General features: G+C 40.0%; 1 protein-coding gene and 1 non-coding gene across 5 annotated transcripts in view; one reads left to right on the forward strand and one right to left on the reverse strand.

The window, feature by feature from the left end:
• The first annotated feature begins 4626 nt into the window (after positions 1 to 4626).
• The window catches only part of LOC116172279 (radial spoke head protein 3 homolog), a 29238-nt gene continuing 7279 nt past the window's right edge, over positions 4627 to 26585 (forward strand). For 3 of the 4 annotated variants that reach the window (XM_031489457.1, XM_031489458.1, XM_031489460.1), the window contains exons 1-2: positions 9837 to 9962; positions 24920 to 25728. In XM_031489457.1, the coding sequence (XP_031345317.1) occupies positions 24986 to 25728 (743 nt within the window). In that variant the 5' untranslated portion in view covers positions 9837 to 9962; positions 24920 to 24985. Of the gene's footprint in view, positions 4722 to 9836; positions 9963 to 24919; positions 25729 to 26585 lie in introns of those variants that run through there. The other variant, XM_031489459.1, reaches the window with a different exon arrangement.
• On the reverse strand, positions 25791 to 25872 carry Trnas-aga. Its single transcript has one exon. It is a non-coding gene; the product is annotated as a tRNA-Ser (tRNA).

A 26585-nucleotide genomic window follows, 5' to 3' on the forward strand; every position in this document is an offset into this window, starting at 1 on the left:
GTTTAAGATTGTTATTACTGATATGTGGGGGTTGTAGTTCGACCTTTGAAGGAAGGCGAAGCCGTATTAGCCTAAGCACTTGTGTGGTAAAAACCATATTGTAGCACGGTGTGGCAAACTCCAATTTCCACTCTGCAGCGTTTCAAAACGCATCGTGAGGAGCTCAGAATCTTACATAATATAAAATACAAATGAAAGTGGTGCACAAATCGAAAAATCAAAGCATGTGGTGCGTCTGGGTCCGCCAGTGACGTCACTACACGCGGCGAAAAAATTCAGTGATCGAGCAATCTTGTATTATATACCATCCTTGGCGTCAATTATTAGTTTGATTAATTAGGTATCAAAGTGCCGGAGGGCTGTACGTGCTACTACTTAAATTATCTTTTTTATTATCCGTCTTCTTCCCTCCGTATATCATTAAATATTGATCGCAGCGAAAAAGCGTGTAGAACCTGTTATGTAGAGGATTTTATGTAACTTACTTACATATAAGAACATTTTGTGCTATGGGCCACAGTTTACGAGTTACAATCGTGCAACTAAAAAATAGAAAAGTCGTATTTGCACAATTAAAATATTCTACGCGTGAATAATGTGTTCTGAACGCGCCGCAGTTTATGAACTCTTCTCTCCAAATAATTTATTAAGCTTTTATCAGCAAAGACGCACCTTGACATAGGATAAGTTAATGCCGCAGAAATCCGACTATTCAACTTGGGCGGAACGTAAAGCAAATTCATCTCCATAATCGCGATTATAATTTGTTTTTTATTAAACTATCACCTTAAATCCTGCCAACGTAATTTTTACACGAAATATACAATGGGTCTATTCTTTAGCCGGAGCTAATTAATTTTTTTCATAGTGCGCACACACAACGAAAAACTGTCTTAATTTATTCGCGCTTTTCCGAAACGTGTTTCTTTTTTGAAATTAAACACTTCACTTTCCCAGCGTAGCAAAATTCCAAAAAAATGTCAGTCAACACCCTGTAAATTCGAAAAACTAAACCCAGCTTTAGAGCTACACAGTTTCTCTCATTCATTATCTTTTATTTCAGTTCGTACCTAATCTGGAACAATGACGATGGTGGAGAGGTCTGCCGATGGGCACCAAACTACTGGAAAAAGTAGGAAGCTGGTTCATATAAGCGATGGAACAAGTAAATCGGAGTCGAGAAGTCAATTTACGTTTTCAAGTTCTCCGAGAGCCCTTTATACAAACCGAAAGTTTATTGCTGGCGGGTAAGTAGATCTATTTGCAGTTGAAGTTATTTTACCTGTCGTACTTTCCCCAATTTTCGCCCCTAGGCGTAGAGTAAAACAATGAGCATTCTGGTTTTGTATTTTGGTCTCCTAGTTATTGTTTGTCGAACAATATGCAACAGAACACACAACTCTTCATACATCGTCATCCATAAAATTAATGTAATCAACACGTGAGAAAGTAATGTTAAAAGTAGAACCTGTTTAGACATTCAAGTGCAAGTTATTGATTTGTTCATTATCACCCTTATTGATTAATGAGGTTTTGTTTTTACATGACATTAATGTGATATAATTATTGCGACATGCATTATCCTAACTAGAAAAAATTATACTGTTCACATAACAGTCACCTCGCGCACTAATTATATTACCCTTTTCATTAGAAAAATGCATATATTTTATAATACGAGTACTATACCCTCAATTACCGAATAGTATTCTGTTTAATTTGATGACAAGAAAATAATGCATTAAAAATTTAGCCAGTCTGTATGACGCACTGTCCATTTTGCAATCGACTTGCTTTCAAAACAACTTGACATTAACCCAAGTTCTAAATTGACTGATGGCCTACATTCATTTTTAATTATTTTTTTCCCTACCTATGGTTACCTTGAAATCGAATAATTGTTATATTTACTATCAGTATTTCATTACACTCAATACATACTGGTAACAATGATGCGTAACTGCTTGAAAAATAGAAGCTTTGCGGTCGTTGAAATGAAGTCTTTGCGTTGTGATCAGTTGTTTTAATAGTCCCTAAAAGTTGTTAATTACACGGCCCCGGTAGGTACATGTACAGTCCTCGTCTTTCTAAAAGCATTCTTCCACCCACCCGCATTTGCTGGCGGCCAGTCAGCCGGCCAAAATTAAATTAAAAGCTACCTTTTTACAAATAATTTGCAAAAATGCGCTAAAAATGACATTATAGACATTACATTCTTTTTTCTTTACAGTATACACATATCCAATTTGAAAAAGATTAATTTGCAAAGAAACGGAAATACCCGGACCTTTTGCGTACCCTGTATATGTATATCGTTGAATATCTTTATAGTTAGTACCCTTTGGATCATTATGAACGCTGTAAAGGACAATGAGTTATGAAATTGTCTTCCTAGACCTATATCTAGGTAAAGTGAATTCCGAAAAATGAGTAATACGATATGTTGAAGATCAATGTTGCTCCAAGTAAGGATTGTCACTGTTGTTCTATGATACAAGAAAGTAAAACTATTAGATTAAATTTAAACGTAAAGGTCTTTGTACATTACAAATAACTAAGCTCTTTTCAAGGGGTTATACTGCTTGAAACACAAATCTGTTTCGCTTGTTTTACCTTGCCAGACAATCTAATGCTAGGCTAGAGAGTGCACTTACTTATTATATGGCGTGTATCAATTTCATTTTTTAAGGTGCAATTTGGCCTACTCATGGGCCATTAAATTGAAATTAATACCTTCGGGGTCAAAGTTAACGACTAGGTGGGTTATTTCAGTGCTAAACTGTTCCCGAAGTTCCTGTAGGTATATTTCCCATTTATTAGAATGTATTGCGTGTAATTTCTGGGAGAACTTTTTCGTAAGAAATTCAATATTTAGAATGTTAAGTAGGTACTTCGTTCAATCGTTCATTTACCTTTAAGGAATCGATATATTTAAGAATCTACTAATAATTAATGGCTTACCTGTGCCATGTCAATTACAATTTTCGTGAAACAGTGATTAATTAAACGTTTTCCACCAATATACGTAACTGTATAATTACGTGTAATAATGCGCTTAGTGTATACCCTTCATCCAAGACCACATCAAACAAATGGTAGATAACCAATACGTAATACCAAGCTTAGACAATTCCTTAAGGAAAGTTCAAACACAATTGAAGTTGTGGTGTTTCTATATTATTCTGTAGTCTCCAGAAGCTTTTGAATTGGTTTCAGCGGTTTTCCAATGAAAAGATCGCGTTAGACACAACGCTATCTGGAGCTGAATATGGAAATATAGAAAAAATAATTCGTGTAGTAATATTTTAACAAGAAGCATCAGTGCTGGTGGCAACAAAAATCTGAGTCGAAAACACTTTTCGACTTACATATATTAGTCAAATTCGGAATTCGCGAATTCTTCCCCATTGTCGAATTGAAATTATTTTCTAAACGCTTGGTATTTCTATTAAACGCTTTAAAACTTTTTAGTTCTTTCAACGCCTGATCGTGTTTACGCTACATCTAAACAATCCTCATGTGAGATCTAAGGGACTTCAGCGAATTTTTGTATTCTATTAGAGAGGTTTGACTCTGCCATCATTAAGATCTTTTCGGGGCCTACCACATTCTTTGTCGGTACCCGCTTCCGATGGAAAAAAACTGAAAAATCGCCACGTTCGTATAACATGCTCGGGGATCGCGCCCTATAATGTCGCCCACCCCACATCATGTAGCACCGTCCCTACAGTTGTTAATGACAAGCGTTCTTCTACGGGCCCGCATTTGCTGCCAGCCAGCTAGCCAGCGGGACAAAAGAGAAAAGTTACCTTTTTACAAATAAATTTGCAAAAATTGCGCTAAAAATATAAATATAAAATAATATAAATAATATAAAAATATAAATGCAACCGCAAATATGAGTACCTATAGATAAGTTCCAATAGTAACATCGTATATGTTATACAACTTCCATACAACCTACGTTTGCTAAAAATAAATTTCAACCATCCTCCTACTGTTACTGTTGCTGTTAATAAAAGAAAAGTAAATTAGTACCCACAGGTACATAACTACAGCTTTAAGCTTTCGGAAACATGCTTTAATACCTAGGTTTTCCATCCCTTGAGAAAAAATATTGATTCTTACGGTCGCATGAGAAGTCACAAACCCTATTTGCGTATTAGAAACCTAGTGTTGTTAATAGACGCGAAATGCCACCGTACACTTATAAATTCATTATGCTTGAATAAACTCTCAGAAATGATTTGCATATCGCTCTGGCAATCTAGTCAGCTCGACCATCATGAAGGTTAAAGAATGAAGCACTTTTCCGGACGGGTCAAAGTTAATAATTGAGCCTAGGGTAATTCACCCTTCACCTTATAGCGACCTTACTCGCTTAGAGTACGTCACTTTTGAATTCGTGCATGATACATTCTAATAACGGATGAATATTGCAAATAATTAATTTTTCTTCTTTCATAAAGTTTGTAAATGAGCGCCCCCTCCACATTCGCAATAGATACTGCGTGTTGCAGTATTTTGCATAATAAATTATATTTTGTTGTAATTTTCCTCTGCGTGCTTTTAGCGCCACCAACAAATAATCGTAACCTAATGGTAATAACAGCATTGATAATAAATAGTAATATTATCACGACTATCTTACATGACATACATAGGTATGACAGAGTGGATTGTTTGTGTGCGCCACTGTTCTATATTTAAATCGTATTCGGGTAAGTAGAACAAAATAATACGTTTTTTCTACAAGTTGTCGATTGATTATAGTTACTTTCCTAAAATGAGTTTGGAAAAGTTTTGATACGTCGTTTGCCCAGTAATGCGTTTTGGTTTGTATTAAACCGTATAAAACCAAAGTTTTTTAGTATGGTATGATTAATTTGAAATCAATGATTGTTATTAATGGGTATCTATATATTGTAATTACACTTCACAGACCATTATTGTGCTCGTGCACGATAGGTGGTTATAGGAATGAAGATGTAAAGTTAGCTGAATCCAAGGTCTTATGTGTGTGGTAAAAGTTTAAAGAATGAATGGCTCACATTCACAAATTTCGTTATCGAAATACCTACGGTCATTGACAAAAGTAATGATCGCCAGTAAACCCAGCAGCATAGGCAACCAATATGCTTCCCACCTTCCACATCGTGCTCCGTCAGTTTCTTCAAGGTCAAGGGGCGTAAATTACGGTAGCATTTGTTTGTATCGGAGTTTTATTACTTTATAATTACGTTATATCAAGAAATATGAACGAAGTAGAGTAGAGTATCTTAAACAAGCAAGAACTATCTTAAATTTACCATGTAATTATTTTGATATTCAAAATATACATCCAACCGGGCGGAGGCGAGGGTAGATCTAGAGATGTTTTAAAACTTTTCTTACTGAATCAGAAATCCGCTCCCAAAAATTTAACCAATATCATACTTGTTAGAAGATAGGCGTATCGGTTATGTAGTTCGTTTTTAAACTCACTTTTTAACGCAACCTACCAAATTAATTAATATTAAACGTGATCTAAGCTTTCCACGGCCTTCTCTGAATAAAAATTTTGTTAACACCTTACTTTACACAACTGATAATGATTGTTATGTCCTTTTATTCAAAAGTATTTTTTTGTTCCTTTTATTATTTATATTGTTGTTATTTGAATTTGGGATATTTAGAATGGACTCGGGTGTTTAAGTGTTAATTATGTCATCAAAATTTCGTGTCGTGGGTCTAGTTACGTCTTAACACAAATTTTTCTATACGAGGGTGCAGTCACCAGTCAAGGTTATTATTTGTTTTTTAGCTTCCTAGCTTGAGCTAGGTGGCTATTGCGATCACCGTTTGTTGGACATGCTAAAATTTCACCAAATGTCGACGTTTTATATCATTTTAAGCAACCGTTAAAGAATAAATTTTTTTCTGTCTGTATGTATATGCGTACGTTCCAGGGTACGTTCGTACGTGCGTACGTTGGCAATTTTCCGAGGTAACGGCTCGACGGATTTTGTTCAAATTTTGGATATGTATATTAGACATACTGGGTGTTATCCGACCCGAACTCAGTATTTCGGAAAATTTGTATGAGATTTTAAATGTATCCCAGGCGGCCTTGTCTTTATGTGTAAAGAGCACGCTACTACCTATAAACCCAACCATTTACTCAGCTATTTCGGTTTAAAAAAATGTGTTTCATCTGCACAAGAATTGTGCACAATTTATGTTTTATGTGGCGTCATGCAATTTTGCTAGTAAACCTCAGATTCGGGTCAGCAAAAATATATAGAATCAAAGAAATCAAAACTACCCTAGACACTACCCCACAGCTTTCCCGCTAGGGGCCCGTTTGGGCACAAATGACCTGTATTTTTGGAGCTTGAATACAATTTGAGGGACATTGCGTGGAGGTTTAGGAGAATTTTTATCTCAACTTGGGAGAAACTTGAGGTGAAGGTTTGGTGTACCAGCGATTTAAAAATTAGATCTGGAAAAGTGTTGTATAATATATGTAGTACATAATAAGATCCTGGTAATCATTTTAAAGTCACTGCAGAAAAGTTTTTTTTTTGCTATAATTTTATACATCCACCGCCCCATTGCCATTAACCTCAAAGAACCAGCGTCGCAAATGATCAATAACAGAAAAGTACCACGTTGAGGAATCAGGAATTCCTGTGATCATGCCCACCAAACTGAAATAAATTATTTCGCAGTGGGATCATTGTATTTTGCGTTTATAAATCGCATCTAACAGTAGTAAAGTTTGAAAGCAATAAACATTTAAAAATTAAGACAGGGCAATTTAGGTCAACGCTTATGACTCTACGATTTTTATAATTTAGTTAGTTTATCACAGTTTATATCCATTATCAAGCAGATTGCATGCGAGTTTATACTAAATTTAATTGCTATTGATTTTTGGGGTTGTATTATGTAAATTATAGTCAAGGTTAATTGACTGTAAAGGTACGAAAATCACAATTTAGGTGGGCAGGGCATGTTATTTTTGAAGGTGAAAAGCAATGTATACCTATAATACGTAGGAGAATTTTAATATCAGCTTTTCGAACTAATTCTATTTATATGGCCTGTTTCTTTGGTGAAGCCTTCATGACGTGTAAGGCACATCAATTATTTTTGGGTTATATTTGCTAACCAATTAACGACCTTTCCTAACTCGATCAACCAATCACCAGCTTGCAACAAGACCCTTGGTTTTTCTCACGTACGGTTTTCTTTGAATTATCTTACCTGATGTATAACATTTCTACGAAAACAAACAATTTTTTTAGGATTAAAAAACACCTTATCTCTACACTACACAATTACAATCTCTTTTAAAATAAACGAAATACCCAATAAATGAAATTGCTACTGTCACAAATGCACTAAGGAAACAAATTAATAGCGAAAAATTGAGATACATATTTTCATCATTCATTAATTCTAGGAAATGCTCTTTCCTTCACAATGAAATAAACAAACAAAACCTTGACTACAGGCTTGATTGGCAAAATCGTTTTGTGTGTGTGTAATCCCACGAAATTGATTAGCATGAATTGTAATGAGCATTTAATTAACAATCAGAACGCTCGCATATCATTCCCTAGACCTCGTCCCAATCCGACATTGTTTACACCTTCACAATTAAAGTATGTATAAATCACTTCCAACAGTTCCAACTCAAACGGGAGCTAACCGGTCGGGGCGGATGGACGAACTCGAGCACCACCAAGGGATGCGGACTTGCTCCTAGGCAAGGTTTCGAAACGGCTGCGAAACGGATAACACGTTGGAAAAACGGTTTTCAGTGATCTTGCGGGCAGGGGCGATTATCTTCTGGCAAAGGAAAAGGAAAATTCCAAGCCGGCAGGCGTATTCTGTTATAGGCATCCAAAGATTAAAACTTCTTTAATTAATTGCGCGGCTTGTTGACATCCTAAAAATGTTTAACTGGTCCTCAAATTCAAATGAATTAAGAGCGTTTCTTTTCAGACCGCTCCCGACTTAATCGGATGCTGTTTACAGCATCTTATTAGATTATCTACCGCTAATTATACTTTCTTAATTTGCCGGCGTAAACCTGCACGGCTTTGCAATTGCAATGCTCGTTTTAAATTAATATTGGAAACCAAAATCATATAATAATTATTTAACGGGATTGAAATTACAAAATATCAACTCGACCTCCTCTTCCAAATGGCAAGAGCAACAAAAACAATTGAAATATTTTGACGGGAACGGTTGCAAACGGCGAATTAATTACTGCTTTGACTGTTTACTGTAACGGCGGCTGTGATACAACTCTGAAATTAAATCAATCAGCTTTACCTTCTATCTTCACCTCCTAAAATCAACACAAATACTTTCGGCACGACACCTCCAGGTACCGGGTGGTCTTGAAGGTATGTAAACTTCTAGAACGTTGTCTTCTTCTGAATCACTCATGTTTTTCAAAAACGCTTGAAAGTGCGCCTAATTCATTCGATCGTTTTCGTTTTTTTTTATAAAGAAAACCAACCAAATGTCTTCAGCCATCTAACTTTTAAAATTCAATTTATTCGCGGTAAAATTAATATTTTACATACTTTTTACCGTGAACTTGGCGCAATGCTCGCGTACCAAAATAACGTTTAAAAAATTTCCTGCTAAAAGTTTTATTACGGGCAGCTTACATGACGTTCTCGTGGTTCAAGACTGTATATCGACCTGAGCTCTATGATGGCCCAACACCGAATGCTTCTATTTTAGATATTTGCCATGAACTCAAGCACGGCTCAAAACCGAATGCATCTAATTCTATGGCCTGGATTAATCTCTACTCATCTTTTTTATTTTCAAAACAACTCACAAAATGGCGCTACGTAATTAAATTGGCCATCTTTAATCATGTATGAAACAGATTCGTTCAGCCCCACCAATCAAAAGCATCCGAGCCTCATTCATTAATGGCCCGCGGTCGTTAAATATTGCTAATTCAGCGCTACCCAAGAAAATAACCTGGATTTAGAGGTATTTCCCGCCCCATCTTGAATATCTCACTTTTAATAACGAATTACGAAAAAAGCTTCCTTTTCTGTTAAAACAATCAATATCTATAAATAAAGATTAACCGCAATTGCTTAGGATACTTCTTCATTTTTTTATCGAGAAAAGCTGATATATATCTGTCCGGTTGTGTTATTATTGAAGAATAGCAAAAAAATTGGCACATAATATCACCTTTTGAATTTGTATCATGAGCAAGGAAACCAGATAAAGAAATCATACCATTAAGAATTGAAAAATTAACGAAACTTATTGGGTATCATAAAATATTTGGGAATACTCAAGTGTTGATTGACACCCTCATTAACTACCATGCAAACAAATTTTACTAACTGCCCAGGATTCTGTTAAACTTGAAACATACACGCAAATATTCATTGAAGCACTGACCCTATGCGTGTTCGTAAGTATACTTTTGCTGAACTTCTCTTTAGCCGAGCCTCTATAAATTTAAACATGACAAGTATATGTTCCTCTTCCGTTTTCTTTGAAAAAAAAACGACTTTGCCGCATCAGAAGAGGTAAATCGATAAACTGTCACGATAATTATAGAGTTAAGTAATATCAACACCAAACATGAACAGTAACAAATCTACGATAAGGATAAAAGGGTAGGTAAGTACAACAACCTTGCCAAACGACAACTGTAGACATGAGTACATCAACCGCAGTCAGAAAAACTTTTTTTATGAAAAAAACGCCGTCACGAAATTTAGTTAATGACAACAAAAGATTAAGCATGCGCCAAGAACTTTTATTGGAATTTAATAGTGGACGTTGGTCAGTTGCGTGAAAAAGTGTAGCTCGACGCGACGCTCGCCGCCGGTCTGATTATATTTTCAATTTGAAAATATGCTTCCGCAAAAAAGATGTGATAAATGAAATATTACGCAATATGATTATTAGAAACGGTGATAGTATGTATATTACTTAAATTTTATTTTTTACTTGCATGCGAGGGATTCAATTTTTTTATTATACTGTCAGTAGCAGATAAAAGCACACTTTTAGATTGAAGATTCATGGCTTTCAAATAGCCAAATTGAGGTAACTTTTTACATTGTACTTGTAGAGACCAACTCAAACACCACGTTTTTAGACCACTCAATTTCTTTTACACAGTTTTTCTTTGGAACACGGACGCATTTAAAATTCCAAAAATAATTAATCATGGGAACTTTGTCAAATTTTTTTTAGCACCTACGCTATTGAATCAATAGTTTTCTAATTGGTCAAATCAATATCAGTGAATTATCTAAGACAATTCGAATTTTTGTCCTGCAGATACTTACACATTTAGAAGAGCGCAAAAGGGAATATTGGATTTTAAAATCTAAGCGATTTGAAAGTTTAAAATTGTTGTATAATATCAGTGTTATGGGTATGTCGTGGACTTACTACCAAAACCATTTAAATCCATTATATACCTTTAAGTTGTGAGGCAGTAAATTCCTTATAGCTTCTTCCGTAGTGTTTTAAACGACTATTTCTGCGTCGTGATTTTTAACGAGAGTCTTTATTTTAAACTAACATTTGCTATTCTTTTTATACCGTCACGTCTTGTTTACCATACGGTAAACCCTCTTCAGAATTATGTTAAAGAGATGTTAAAAGAGTACAAAAATGTTTAACTGAGGCTCAAATTTTAAAACATGCAAGGTTGATGGTGGTTTTAAACAATCATTATCATAAAACGCTGTTGTTACTTCTGAAGGTTCTATTGCACTACATTTTTTTGTTATAAACCATTTCTACGGCATGCGAAAATACATTGGAACGTTTTAATATTTAAATATTGATAAAGCATGGCTATAAACGGCTGATTGGACATACAAGTTTTGGGCGGATAATAAAGTCAATATTTTATAGCCTTACTGTACAGGGTGGTTCAAATTTGTGGCTCACGATTGATATCTGCGTAACGGTCAGAGATACAGTGTAGGTTAAATGGGGGAAAGGTTTCCCCGTTTTGCGACCAACAAAATGCATTTAACATTTTTGAATAATCTTTGAAAATAACTGAGATATCAGTGAAACCTAAAAATATCAAATTTCATTCGCTTAAACGGTAGGAAATGGATGGTTCCCGTTAGCACATTGTATGGGCGCTTTTTTTGGAGAATTTAAATCTATTAGAATTTCTATAACACTGTAGATGTAGAAGCTGCGGCTACTACTTTCTGATTTCTTACGGACGCTATATTGGATTTTTACGGAATGAGATTGAGGACAAAAAATCATAATAATGACGTGTCACACACTGTACGACCTGGTTTACGCCGGTTTAAACCCAGATCATGTAAAATTTTAATTTTTAAGATCTAAGTTTTAATATTAAAAATTTAATGGGATGATCTTTTAAATTTACCTATTTTACATAACTCTATGCATTTACATTTTATATAAATAGTCACGAAGGCACCAACGCAACGGTGAAAATTATAAACAAATTTGTAGAGCACTAAATTTGCTAACAAAAAGTCCCCTTTATGTGACAAATTACATTACATTTTTCAAAGCGGCACACTGGACTCCGCCACAATGAGAAACCCCAATAAAGACTTCAGTTTTGTTTTGTAATATAAGAAAATCTCAACCGCTTTCCCATGATTCCAAAATTCCAAAAAGGGGAGCCCGACCAGGCAGCAATTAGGAACGCCAAAGGTTCATTGTGCCTACTCCCGTTCCTTCACAACCAGGTTCAGAGCACGTTCTACTTTATAAAGGATAGGTCCCTGTTTAACGTAAAGAGCTCATTTACCAAAAAGCCTTGTTAAGAAGACCCAGTCCAGTTGATTGTTGTCACTGAACCTGGAGTTGACTGGTCACTCAGTCTTTAATCCTGACCCTTTCCGTTAGGGACGCGACTGTAAACCACACAAGCCCCTGAGGTTTGAGGAACGGATAATCTGAGTTTACTCTTTGGTAAGACAGCTCGGATCACATTCCTTCTTGCGAATGGGGGATCGGATCTGAGGGTTTCCTCACAGATCCGCCCGTGCCCGTTTGGCCGTATGAAGCCTTGCGAGCCATTGCCTCCCCATCTAAGGGTAAAGGCTCTAGTCCCAGAAGTACCTGCATGTCCAAAGTTGGCATGCCTTTCATGGCTCCAGTGACTCCCAGATAGGCGAGTGTCTATACCTTACCTAGCTGCTTCCTGTAGGTTTATCTGCGCATGGCATGCCAGCATACAGTGTTATTGACCTTATAAGTACAGTGTAAAGGAAATACCAGTCGACGGTCAAGCTTCTTGCACAGCTAAAAGCACTTCTGTGTGCTTATAAACGGGCAGTGGCCTCTATGCTTATTCGCACAATTGGCCCTTTCCAGATCAGGCGAGAGTCTATGATACCTGCCAAATATTTCACTAACCTGGTCAGACCCAGTTGACGTCCTCCAAGAGCAGCCGATCAAGGTCCGCTCTATTCGTAAATGGAACAACCTCGGACTTTTCCGAGTTAACGGAGAGACCATGGCTACTGCACCACCTATCCACAATCTACATGAGCCCTTTCACGGTGTTTGGAAACTTTCCAGATATCCCTTCTCAAGCATATTCGAATGAATGTAGTGGTTTAAGGACCAATGCCCCATTCCTTGTGTATACATCCACCAGCTTCTCCACCGTTCTTAGATGAAACGGTAATAGGGCGATGGGCCCGTAATCCTTCGCTATGTCATATTTGGCACGACCAGGGTTAGGTGGGTACACAACTCTTGATTGACAAAAAATTAAAACATTTACTTGGGCTACACACAAATTGGCAAAGTTGTAAGAAAAAGAGCCAGAGCCAGATTAACACATACCACGCATGCAAGCAATCGAGAGACAATTAAATTTAAAAAAATCTTAATTACTTGCAGCTTTTAGTAATCCAATAATCTGGTTTCTCCCACCTTAAATATTTCCTTTTATAAGATTTCGTAAACAAACAATCAATCAGAACCAAATTTGAATAACTACAACTTCGAAATAAACTGCATGCCTGTTGTTTTCTTATCTGTGATAACACGTGTTTATCTTAAGACTAATTAAATTTCACCTTACGCAACGCGATAAGAAATGGTCGTATGGTAAATCATCATAATCGATTTCAGCACTGATTTCATCTGTTTTAATGTTTTGAACTGACATGTCTAATTGTCCATTTACACATATCTGTATTACCGTTTTGAGATTCCAATATTACATAAATATAACATTCGCCAGGAAAGATTGCCGTTCACAGCACACCTTGTGTCGATTTACAATCTTTGTTTTTATTAAGATGCGAGAGACTTTTGGAATAGGATGGTGCTAATGTTGAACAATAAGTCTTTTCGTTCAACATTGACACGATAGGTACTATCCCGGAAGTCGCTAGCACCTTACGAAAAACAGAGATTGTAAATCGGGATCATGTGTTCTGTGACCGGCAATCTTTCCTGGCGAGAGTTATATGGAATCTTCATGGCAATAAAATAGCTAACTTCCTAACTAACCAATACGACCAAATGTTCCTAACTTTTTAACGCGTCATTTCAGTTTTACAATTAAATAAACAAATCACAATAGGAAAAGTATAAGAGGAGATCAATTAACAAAACGTAAACATACAACAATTCTTATGCAAAAGAACGTTGACCGTCAAATTTAAATAAAAAGAACGAACTTCGCATTCATTCCAACCCAGCCACTAAACTTACACTAAAACAATTGATATTCCATGTATAGGGTGACCCATGTTTGTTCTAGGCGCCGAGCCAAAACAAAACGTCTACATAACGTTAAAACGTTAACAATACATATTGCTGTGGTTACTATACCATCCAACAGACACTTATCTAGTTATCTCAAATTTCAGTTTTTTTCTCCTTTTTAAATTGTACCAAGGCCTTAATCCAATTCCGTAAATTTCAATGAAATCACTACTCAAATTTTGAATAAAGTCGGAAATAGCATTCGGATAAAAAGAAATTCAACATAGAAAACACTTCTTGCACAACTTGTTTCCGCATTACTTTACTAACATGAACACGATTAGGTTTCTTTTATTTAAATTACATAGCCGGTTGGACTACCACTACCAAAGTTAGCCTCCAAGACATTTGCACTCACTTCATCTAACACATTCAACACCATTATTCACCCAACAACACTCGAAATTGTTATACGTCGCCAGAGCTGATAAAACGCCTGCATGGCTTATCTCGCACGTGACATTGTTTATCGAAAAACCAATTAATTCTTGTCCGATAACAATTTTTTATTGACACCTGATCCGATGAAACTTTAAACTCACATAAAAATGTCAATTAAAATAACGTCTCCATAGTTACCTGTTTTAAATAAAAGTTATTATACAAACTAAATACAACCAATAGAATTAAATGAATTATACAATTACCGACCAAATTCACAGTAAAAACTAACACTAAACTTCAACAAATTCGTTCAATTCTGTGTCTATTTGAAAAAAAATTCAGTCAACGTTTTCCTATTAATGTTGAAGTTTAGAGAATATTTTTCAGCAAATTCCCGAGCTTGAGAATATACTGATATCTACTTTCCTACGATCGTCTTCTAAATTGTGAATATTCCATCAAAAGGTATACCTATACATACACAAGTTTCCTCTTGTAATCGATGCAACTACTACGTTTAACTTATTCATGTAGTACTTATTGGTTTATTGACACCAGAGCCCATTTTTAGTTCACTCTCGGAATAAATTCTATTTCCAATTGCGTTGCATGTTACCGCTGTCGTCTACAAGCGAGACATTTGTGTCATTTCGATCAAATGGAAATTTCTTTATGATTTCCTTACTTATGAAATTGGTACACAATTTTTTTATTAGAACAAATCCGTGCATTTCATTGTACTATACGACATGAATTACAGTGAAACGAAAATTGCACAAAATGAGCGTATTGCATGCGTAACAATTGAGGGTTGACAATCCAAGCAAAATTCTAATGACGCACATGCACATCAAATACTTTCATTTCCAGAAACGTTAACGCCGTTGCTTTAGTAATCATTGGAAACATAGGAGGATCCTAACCTGAAATCGCTGCAGAATATTTCCACTATCCTCCACCATTGATTATATAGTATATAATCAATGCCTCCACTCATTGATATTCATATTCATTCATCCGTTGAGATAACTATCATCCGAATGATCGGTGAAGACCTGACTCCTGATTATTGACTCCTAGAACAAATAGTGATCTCAAAGAAGAAAACTTTTAAGCTGTAAAAGGTGTGCGAAGAACTTGTTCAGAAGGAGAAACGTAACATTTTCCACGACCATGCAAACATTATTCGTGTAGAAATTAATGGAGTTTAAATTAGTGACTGAAAACACGCATAAATCATGTGAAACGTTTGGAGGACATAGATTATCTGAATATCCGTTACTTAGTGTCCCCATGCTAATGAGCCACCAACATTAAAAAGTCTCTCATTTGACCGACCAATTTTATTCTGCGGTAAAATTAACCTATATCACGTCACGAAACTTATAAACGAAAGTAAGAGCTTGTACTTTCGACGAATACATCGGCTTTAAAGGCTAGAATGGTATTAAAACTTAACATGTTTTCTATGTTACGGTGATTTTAATCAACTTTTATTAGCAAAATGCGTGAATGTAACTTTAGCAATGATGGAAAGTCTTCCAACTTCCAGAATGACACGTTCCCAATCTCCGAACGTGTTGTCCTATTTTATACCGAACATGATCACTTTATTCTCAGCATAAATTATTCCCAGCCAGTATTGGTTATTTGTTCTCAACAGAATCGATTCCGTACGGTCCTTCTATTCTATTCTATTCGCAGGGGAGCCCGACCGGGCAGCACTTAGGCACATCAGAGGCCCATTGTACCTACCCCCTTTCTTCGCAACTGAGTTCAGAGCCCGTTCCTCTCAATGAAGGATAGGACCCTGTTTAGCCTAAGTTGCTTCACCCTCCTCGGTTCCAGGTATCTGTCTCCAAGGAGTTGATATCTGTCCCTGATCAAAGCATCACAGTGACAGACCACATGCTCGGTAGTTTCATCTGCCTCGCCACAGAACCTGCACGTTGACTCCTCCGCGAGCCCAATGTTATGCAGGTGATAGTTGACCATCCAGTGTCCCGTAAGAACACCAGTGATCTTCCTAAGCTGGCTTCTATTCAGTTTTAGAAGCTTAGAAGACCCCGATTTGCCAACGGGCCCTGTTAGAAAGGCCTTGGACTGTCGGAGTCCGGTTACTTGTTGCCACTGAGCCTGGAATTGACTGGTCAACCAATCTTTAATCCTGGCCCTAACAACGGAGGGAGCAATCCCTAGGGTAGGCTCGGGCCCGACGAAGACCCCACCACTGCCTTCGCGAGCCAACTCGTCCGCCCTTTCGTTGCCCCCTATTCCGCAGTGCGCTGGCACCCAAATCAAGCTTACCCTATTAGACTCGCCTAATCTATCTAGGGTTCGCCTGCAATCAAGCGCCGTAGCTGATCGGAACCTGTCTACCGACAGGGCCCTCAACGCCGCCTGACTATCACTGCATATGTATATATGCTTGTTACGGTAACCTCTACGGAGGTTTTCCTGTGCACAGGTCATGATGGCTAACATCTCTGCCTGAAACACGGTGCTATGCTGACCAAGGGAGACGCTGACGCTGGCTCTCGGTCGATCACCATATATACCCATGCCCGTTCCCCTTTCTGTTTGGGACCCGTCTGTAAACCACACGAGCCCCTCAGGTTTGAGGAACGGGCAATCCGAGTTCAGCCACTGCTCCCTATCCGGGAGAATGACTTTATAACGCTTTGGTCTTAGCAAGATAGCCCGGATCACGTCCCTCCTTGCAAGGAGGGGATCGGTTCTGAGGGTTTCCTCCCAGATCCGCCCGTGCCCAAGGCTGCCTCGATCCTTCCATTCATCCCAATCGTTTAGCCGTATGGAAGCTTTCCGAGCCTCTGCCTCCACAGCTAAGTGTAAAGGCTCTAGTCCCAGAAGTGCCTCCATGGCCAAGGTTGGCGTGGTTTTTAGGGCTCCAGTGACTCCCAGACAGGCGAGTCGCTGGACCTTTCCTAGCTGCTTCCTGTAGGTTACCCTGCGCATGGCAGGCCACCATACAAGTGCACCATACAGTATTATTGGCCTTATCACTGCAGTGTAAAGCCAGTATACCAGTCGAGGGTTCAAGCCCCATGTACAACCAAAAGCCCTTCTGCATGCCCATAGACATGCAGTGGCCTTTTTGCTTATGCGCTCAATGTGCCCTTTCCAGGTCAGGCGGGAGTCAATGATGACTCCCAGGTATTTCACTGACCTGGTCAGACCCAGTTGACGTCCTCGAAGAGCGAGCCCAGTAAGATCCGCTCTCCTTCTATTCGTGAATGAAACAACCTCGGTCTTTTCCGGGTTAACGGAAAGGCCATGGCTACTGCACCACCTATCCACCTGTTCAAGAGCCCCCTGCATGAGCTCTTTCACGGTGTTTGGAAACTTCCCAGTTATGACGATCGCGAGATCGTCCGCGTATCCCTGTGTATACGCTCCCCCCTCGTTCAAGGTGCGGAGGAGCCCGTCTAGTACCAGGCACCACAGCAGTGGAGACAATACCCCACCCTGCGGACATCCTCTAGTAACCGATGAGCTCATCTCCGTCATCCCAATTGAGGATATAATGATTCTGCTTTCGAGCATGGCTCGGATCCATCTTACGATCGACCCATCAATACCAAAGCTCTCAGCAGCCTCACTAATCGAATCGAACGTGGTGTTGTTAAACGCACCCTCGATATCTAAAAACGCTCCCAGAGCTATCCCCCCGGAAGACATTCCCTTTTCCAGCCTGCACACCAGGCTGTGTAGAGCCGTCTCCGTGGACATACCAGCCCTGTAAGCATGTTGGAACGGATGTAGTGGTCTACTAACCAGTACGCCATTCCTTATGTATGCATCCACCAGCTTCTCCACCGTTTTTAGAAGAAACGATGATAGGCTGATGGGCCTATAGTCCTTCGCCACGTCATATTTAGCACGACCCGGCTTAGGTAGGTACACAACTCTTACCTTCCTCCAGCTTTCGGGGATATACCCTAAAGCCAGAGAGGCTCTGAAGAGATGCAACAAGTGTAAGAGCAGCGGATCCAGGCCCTTCTGTAGAAGAGCCGGGAATATCCCATCCGGTCCTGCACTCTTAAATGGGCTGAACGTGTTGACCGCCCATCTCAGAGATCCCTCGGTAACCACCCGGGAAGCTACCTTCCAGTTGATCGGCCTTACACCGACCCGAGTAGCTCCTTTTGGTGGGTCCGAAGTTAAGTAGTCCCCAGAGCCTGGAAAGTGTGTTTCCAGGAGACATGTGAGTGCCTCACCCGCGGTAGACGTATATCTGCCGCATGGAAGCCTCAGTGTCCCCACCTTTTGCCCCGGGTCCTTCAGAAGGATTTTACGAAGTTTTTGAACTTCAGGAAGACCTTCCATGTTACCACAGAAAGTCCTCCAAGATCCTCGTTTCGACCTCCGAATATGGTCCTTATACCTGCGCTGGGAGATCTTAAGATCTTCCCAGTCCGCAGGTAACTTAGTTCGCATGGCCCTATTAAAGAGCTTGCGAACCTCCTTACGAGCCTTTTCAAGGTCTGAGTTCCACCAAGGTGTTCTCTTCTTTCCTCGAAAGGTACGCAGTTTACAGCTGTCCTCATAGGACGCTGTTATGGCGTCACTTACTAATGCGGCCGCCTCTTCCACCTGCCCTGCTTTCCGACAGAGCAAAGGTGGTCTATCCAACCGGTCCGACAGTTTTGCCACATAGCAGTCCCAGTCAGTGGATCGGGGATTCCGAAACCTACAGGGCCCGCAGTGCAATGCCAGGTTCAGTTGGAAGAGAATGTGCCTGTGGTCCGAAAGCGACGGCTCATCAGACACTCTCCAATTCGTGATCATGTGAGCTATTGAAAAGGAGCCCAGCGTCAGATCAATGACCTCCTGCCTCCGCGCTGTGACGAAGGTAGGGGCTGCTCCCTGATTTAAAACATTCAAATCAGTTGTTTGCAAGTACTCCAGAAGGTGGTCGCCCCTCGAGTTCGTGTCCGTGCTGCCCCACACAACATGGTGTGCGTTTGCATCACAGCCAACCACAAGAGGGAGCCCATTACTTCGACAGTACTCTATCAACTCAGCCAGCTCCTTGGTTGGTGGAGCCCCTTCTGAGTCGTACGGGAGATAGGCGGAGCAGACCACCAAGTGCCTGCCCCGTCCTCTGTCATCTTTCAGCTGAAGTCGTAGAGCTACGAGATCCCTGAAACAAAAATCAGCCATTAGATAAGACTCGATTCGTCTATCGACATAAATGCAAGTCCTCGGGTTCAGTTGGCTGTCCCTCTTATAATAAAGAGGGTCCTCCACCTGGCCCAGACCTCTTACTCGTCCCTTGTAAACCCAAGGTTCTTGTATGAGGCATACGCCTGTCTGCTTTACAGCAAGTTGACGACCTATTAGACAGGTCGCCCCCTTACTGTGCTGCAAATTGCTCTGTAAGAAGGTTACTCTGTCCATCACTGATGTACTAGGTTCCCTCCTCCGTTAGCGATGCCGACGGTTCCGACCCCTGGTCGGAGCCAAGAACCGCCACACGAGCCAAAAGCTCGCTGACATCTTTCTCGATCTCTTCGGGTGCCGGGAGCAATCCCGCCGCCTCTTCGAGATCAACACCGCGGGGTTGAGCCCCCTCCGTCGCAACGGAACTAGGTCCCGCTGCTTCGGTGGAGCTCTCTCCCTTACCTTGCGCAGCCGGAGCACCCGCTTTCGTCACAAAAGTGACGCGCGAGACCCCCGCGTGCGCCTGAAAGTTCTGTCGCTGGAGTGCCTGATAGGACGTCTCATCGACACCAAATGCGAGGAGAATCCTACCAGGCTCCTCCCTGCGAAAGAACGTCCTCCATAGACTCGTCCTGAAACCAGGATTTTGCCTCTGGAGGCGCTTCAAAATGGTGTCCGTGTCATCCGGGAGCCCGTACAACACAGCCATCACCTTGGTTACCCTCGGGACGTGCCTCTGAACTTTCAGCGACGCGCCATCCCAGGGCCGGATAAGAGGGACGGTCCTCTCCAACCAGTCCAAGGTCCACTGGTCCTCGCATTCGGCCACGATGGCACCCTGCGGATTCCAGCGGAACCCTGCCAGCCGAGGAAAGGGCCCTCCCTCCATCTGGTCTACGACTGCATTCAATGCAGCCATAATGCACCTCGACTGAGCCTCAGAGATGTCCACCTCCGGGTATGAAACCGGAACGACGGCCACCTTAAGCCCTGCCGCAGCGACTTGCCCATAAGTTCGTGGTGCACCCTTGGGTGCATCAGAACCTCTAGGCTTCTTCTCAGGCTGCCTTGAGCCAGACCCTGGAGTGCTTCCCTCTGATCTGAGACGCTTAGTCCCTGACGTCGGGTTGCCCCCCTGAGCCAACGACCCAGACGCAGCCTTAGGCTTTGGCGCAGAGCCCGCTTGACCCGAGGTTTTACCCTCGAGCCGGCGCTTCCTGGCCATCGCCTTTTGTGCGCCAGTCCTATTCTTCTTGCGAATAGGAGCTGACCCACCACCAGGTCCTTGGGTAAGGCCCTGCGTTGGAGCCGTCCCCTCTATCGAGGAGCCTGCCCCGTTACCGGACCCCTTTTGAGGGCCCGGCTTGTTGGTCCCCTCTGACGAGGAGCCCAGAAAGGTTTTGTTAGAAGATTCCATACAATTCCCACGAGTAGTGCGGAAATGCGGTCTCACCTGGGCAGAGCCGCTTGCCCAGGGCTTGGCTGCCAGCCCCTTCCCAAAGGAAAGGAGCCACCACTCGGAGGTCGCCCGGTATCCGAGGGGCACCGTTATCGACACTGCACCCCAGTGCCACGCAGTCCTCGGCACGGTCGCTAACACCTTGACTTGGGAGGTTGGTCCGCGGCGACGACCTTCGTCGCTACCAGTCTGGGTTTTAGCCCCGACGAGCCACTTATAATCGTCACTACCCACACCGAAGCACGAGTCACGTACTATCATTCAGGTGTCTGTATGGGCTTTCCCCTATCCGCCACCCGGGGACGCGCCCGATGGGTGCCTAACCACACGGGCCGTACGGTCCTTAATGAACCTTTAGAAGTGTACGTTAGATTGTTCTGATAGTGATATTAAATTTGTAATAGGTACTTTGTAATCTGGCAAAACTTTTCAATCGCCAATTATATTTTCCTTGCCCATAAATCAACCACACTATTTTTGTTGCAATTTTGGTACCTACTTGGTGAATGTTCTTACATACAAAACGAAATTAATCTTATTCGTTTTTATTTCTTTGACCTTGTTTGAAAAGGTTTAAAAAAAACAAATAACACGTCCTCATAGGCACTGCAAGATACTACCCACAGATTTACACTGCGACGTTTATCCTTTGAGAAACCATCATCAACTTGAGCCCTACTTAAATCTAAAGGGAAGAACGCATATGGTAACCTGGCTAACCTCCACTAGAAGCACACCCAAATCCTGTTCAAACTATTACTTCGGATTTCCCAAGTTAGGAATTTAATCGCCAAAGATCAATATATTCGGAAGATGGCAATTCGAATTCCATGCGTTCTACCTTACGCTTTCAACAGTTTTTTTAAATCGGCGTGTACTGAAGGAAAATGCGCTGTTGTTCTACGCCGAAAATTGCGTGGTTAAATTTCATCAATAGGTGGAGCCATCTATCAAATCGCTCCAAACGTTAGGGGGGTCGTTCGACAAGTAGTAAACCGTAAACAATAATAATGCTTCGTAATAGAGATGCGTATGTAGATAGTATCCTGTCCATATAAACATATGAAGTTAATGCTGGTTTCTCAAAGACGAAACGTCGGGGTGAAAATTTGGTGGGCATCATCTTGTAGAGCACTCGTCGCTAGATTCCAAGATAATAGTTTTCACATGTCGATACCACACGCACATAATAATATGCAAACAATTGGATACTGAACCAATGCGAGATAAATCAAAAGTAAAGTAAGGCCTGATTGGAAAATTGAATACTTTCATAATGTGTATCACACGATCCCATGCGCAATTAAAACAACCACCGTTTCTTCCGAGTAATTTTGCGTTTGGGAACTACACCCCCAAGGATTCTAATTTACATTCTTTCGTTAGTCTTCATCTCAAACAAGCCATGAAAGATTAGAAACAACTTCCCTGGGTTTTCGGATATGCCCTTTCCGTTTGTACAATTCCATAAAAACAACGAACCTAAAGTTAGTTTTTGCAGTTTCCCTAATATCGAAGTGTATTCTTGGCCTGAAAAGAAAAATTGCTGCGTACACTACATGCACTTGAGTAAAATTGGCAAAAAAAACTTTGTATGCAGCTTTTTCATGAAAATTCTGTCATTCTTCCCTAATAGTGTTTGTACGTACCAAAGTCGAGTATTATAGGCGGACGTTAACTTTTGAGCGCATTTTAAAAATTAAAAAATGTGCTATTGTGTGCGTTTTGACTGTCCGTCCGTCCTGGAATTTTTTGCAATAGGTAGTAGCCTATGCCGTGAAAGTGTGCCAGACGGCCATCAAATTTCGTTAGTAATTTCTAGTAATTTAAGCATAATTACCTTTTGTATAATGTGAATTGTACACAAAACATTAATTTTTTGGGGCCTCTCCCGTAAGACTAAATAAATAATGGGGTGTAATAATTGTCCCATTGGGTCTACTCTACTATTGGGAATACGTTTTTTTTCAAGTATTAATGTCCAAAATATAGGTTGTGATAAACCAATGTAAGTAATAAGAAAAAGGAATGAAAAGGGATGTTGCATTTAAAAAATACCAACATAGGTTCAATTCCTAGAAACTGTGGCTCAACATTTTTTTCTAGGTCACTGGTTTTTAGATAAAAATATCTAAAATAGGCAGTTTTTACCTTCTTTTCTATCTTACATGAGTAGCAAGATATGACAACATCTCAAAAGTCAAACTTTCCAGCGTACCTATATCTCAGAAACAACGTATACCTAGAATGATTCTAGTTTCACAAAAAAGTGGAACAGGGTCGCAAAAACCGCAGGTCTCTATCTTTAAAAACACCTGAGATGCACTGCAGTTTCAACCAAAACAGGGCACACTATAGAGGGTGCCTCAATTATAAATTAAACCTCCTAATAAATGAGCTTTAGTAAAGTTAACAAAAGACAATAAGCTCCAGTATCACTTCAAAATTGTATGGAAGGCAAATCAAACTGACCAATGAGCACGATGAGCCCTGCGACATTTGTTGGAGGTTAGTTTCCCTTCGAGAAATCACAATATGCGGGAAACTCGCCTCAGAAGTGAGTTGTCCTTCAAAAATTCACCCGCGAGTAAATTCGTCTTCGGAAAATTTTGTGCCTTTGCGTTTATTTCAAGGGCGAGTTTCTTTATAACCTCGAGCACTAAACTAAACCAAACTTTTCCTTTCGAACAAGTTCTTCGCGAGCGCAAGCATTCTAGGGGAGGCGAATATTTCGGGAGGCAGGTTTTCCTGTAACGAGTATTCTAGGATGAATTTTCCCCTGGAGACGAATTGTCGAAGGGAAATTTACCGGGACGAATTTCCGTAGTAAACGTTCCGAGATTTTTTATCGATTTTGAAAGGAGAACTACTCCACAAGTTAACTATAGCATTTATGTCCACATATCATGCCCTTATAATACTTTGGTAACCAAAAGAATACTCATAAATAGGTATATAATTTATATTATAATTTTGCCATAAAAGATATTTGCAAAAGAATTCCTTTTATTGACGTTTTACGGATCTCATTTTTAAGGCTTCTGCGTAGGGGTCATTACATTTGAAAAATAGAAAATTGGGAAAAATTAATACAAAGTCATGAGTTCATATTGCGGATTGATTACATTTACTATTATTACTGTTATAGAAGGAAACTGATATAGTATAAGTAGGTATCTGTCCGTCCGGACACTCTCACTACATAAATGTGATAGATAGTGGTATGGATTTTATTGCTGGTCAAAACTATTCTTTAGTTCGACAAAAATGCTAAAGCAAATACTTATTGCAGTGGGGTTGGGTTCTGTATTGACGTCAACCAGTAGGTGCTGGAGAATTGTAGAAAATTGTGGAGGATAGTAAAATTGAGCTTTAACTCAATTTATGACATCAAAGTTTAACACTTTAGACGTCTGTGTGTTAGCATTGGCCCTGTATAAAAAAAGTCCTCATTGCCATTGACAACGTCAGACAAAGTACCTAGTTTTCTTATGATTTAAAAACCATTATTTTGTTATTTTCACGTCTGAAAAAAAAATAGAATATAGGTATAATGCGGAGCCAATGCGAGTTCTTATGGCTAGTCAGTATTTTGCTCAAACACTAACTTGCCATAAAAAGTATAACTTTAGCTCCTTGTAATATAATATACTATTTTGTGGCACGCTTTTGCGTTGCAAAATTTACTGATGGTGTCTAAATACATTCTTTAATTAGGGTAACATTATGGAATGAGTCCTGTGAATAAAAACCAGTAAGTTTTGGAGCTTTTCAAATAAGGTATCCCTTTAAGATTTCAAGGGTGAAAGTTACTGCGTAATGTAAACCTGCGGTTGATTAAAATATGAAAGCGACGTGCCAAATACGACGCAACTAATGTTACTTTAAATGGTTTACTATTGGCGGGGTCACCTTCCAGTCGTATTCGTTACACTGAAAAAATTAATCAATAGGTACTCACTATACACATACCACCTACACTCAAACACTTATTTAAACGTGCCTGAAAAATAAATCAGATCGATACCTACTTACATACAGGTTATCTGCTACTGACACATATTTTTGTCCTACTTTCCATTGTAATGTAAGACATTTTTAATGCAGGATATATGCAGTTGAGGGTTGCATAAAAGTAAACGTAGGTGATTTACAAAGACTGAACAATTCATAATGACACAATTTGAGGTACCTCCGCTCTCGACAATTCCGTCCGATGATCTCGACGACAGCAATACCGCATTTAAGATCATAAATCAAGACAACTTGCCCATTATTATAGGTGAATCGATTTTCAAGCCATTTGGAAAAGATGGCCAGAAATTTAAACCGAACGGTATCGTGTTTCCGACCAGGCGGATAACTGGTAACTTGGAGGACAATCGACTGAAACATCTAACAAAATCGAACGGGTACATCGATGCACAGAACGTACTAAATTTGCATAAAAACGTTAGCATATCGCACGGTAATTTGAACCACTGCAATAGTGCCGTAAAGGATCGGACGGACAAACACAAATTGCGATCGTTGGATAATACTTTTACTAAAGCGTTGGATGCCAAATTGAGAAAGTTGCAGAAAGATGACAAGCAAACGGCGGGAATGAAAAGCAAAACCGATACTCCCAGAAAGCCGTTTATCACTACGGTCAAAAAGGGACACTTCTTGGATCCACCCCCTGAAATCGCGTGCTTGTTCGGATTCAAAGTCGAGCCCGTTGTTAGCAAAGAGAAAAAATTGTACGCGTATGCGAGCCAACCGAGAGTTCTGCACAAAGCAGTCGATGAGGTGCACAAGTCAAAATGCGAAGCCGCCTCAAAAGCTGCGAATTGTTTATCTTCTCCGGCCCTCACCAGGACACAACGCGGTGAACACGTTACCGATTTCAATGGAAACACTTCTAGAAGCCAAGGGTAAGTTTCTCGACGCTTTCCATGTTTGTGATTGTTCATGTACGTAACCAAAAAATTTCCTGCGCAGTCGGTAGGATTCGAACCTACGCTCCCAGAGGGAATCTGATTTCTAGTCAGACGCCTTAACCGCTCGGCCACGACTGCTGCAGGAAGTTGACCAAAAAGTAACCCCGATCCCGAAATTGTCGTGCAGCATTAAATCAAGCTCATTTATTTATACGTTGGTATTTAGAGCCGAGGAACAAACACTAAACAACCCCTTTCATAGTTCACAATTTTGGTTTAAGTATACAGAAATGCGTATAGCGTAAATGACAACACTTCTTGAGAGAACCTTTGACCCAGTGCACATTACCTATTCTTCGATTTCAAATTTATTTTAACAAAATAAGCAAGAGTCGTTTTAGATTCATGCCAAAATGTACTTTGCAAGGTGAAGACGTAACCACAGTAAGACCCGACTATGCTTTGTACCATAGACCATGGTATTTGGTCTATGATTGTATGTACTTAGCCCATATAGGTCTCTTTATTAGGTAGAAATTGTTGCTGAAGAGAAAATCCAGTCAGGAGATTAGTGTCCCAGTTTTTGTCGCACGATTTTAATACTCCGATAATGCAAGTATGCTAAAGTATTCCAAAGTTGGTTGGATTCAAGAAAGATTTTGGTTAGTATGCTGGTAGAAAGATATAATTTTGCGATCCTGCACCAAGAAAAGCAGCGATTACTTGCTCTGTGCCTAAATATGGGAGTCAAAATAATTGTATTTAACTATTTCGTTGGGAAAACCAAAATTTGACGTTCGTCGACTCGAGTTACCCATTTCGTGTGGAAATCGTGGAAGTCAAAAAATTTC

This window comes from Photinus pyralis, unplaced genomic scaffold, assembly GCF_008802855.1.
Source record: "Photinus pyralis isolate 1611_PpyrPB1 unplaced genomic scaffold, Ppyr1.3 Ppyr1.4_LG5, whole genome shotgun sequence".
NCBI classification, from domain to species: Eukaryota; Metazoa; Arthropoda; class Insecta; order Coleoptera; family Lampyridae; genus Photinus; species Photinus pyralis.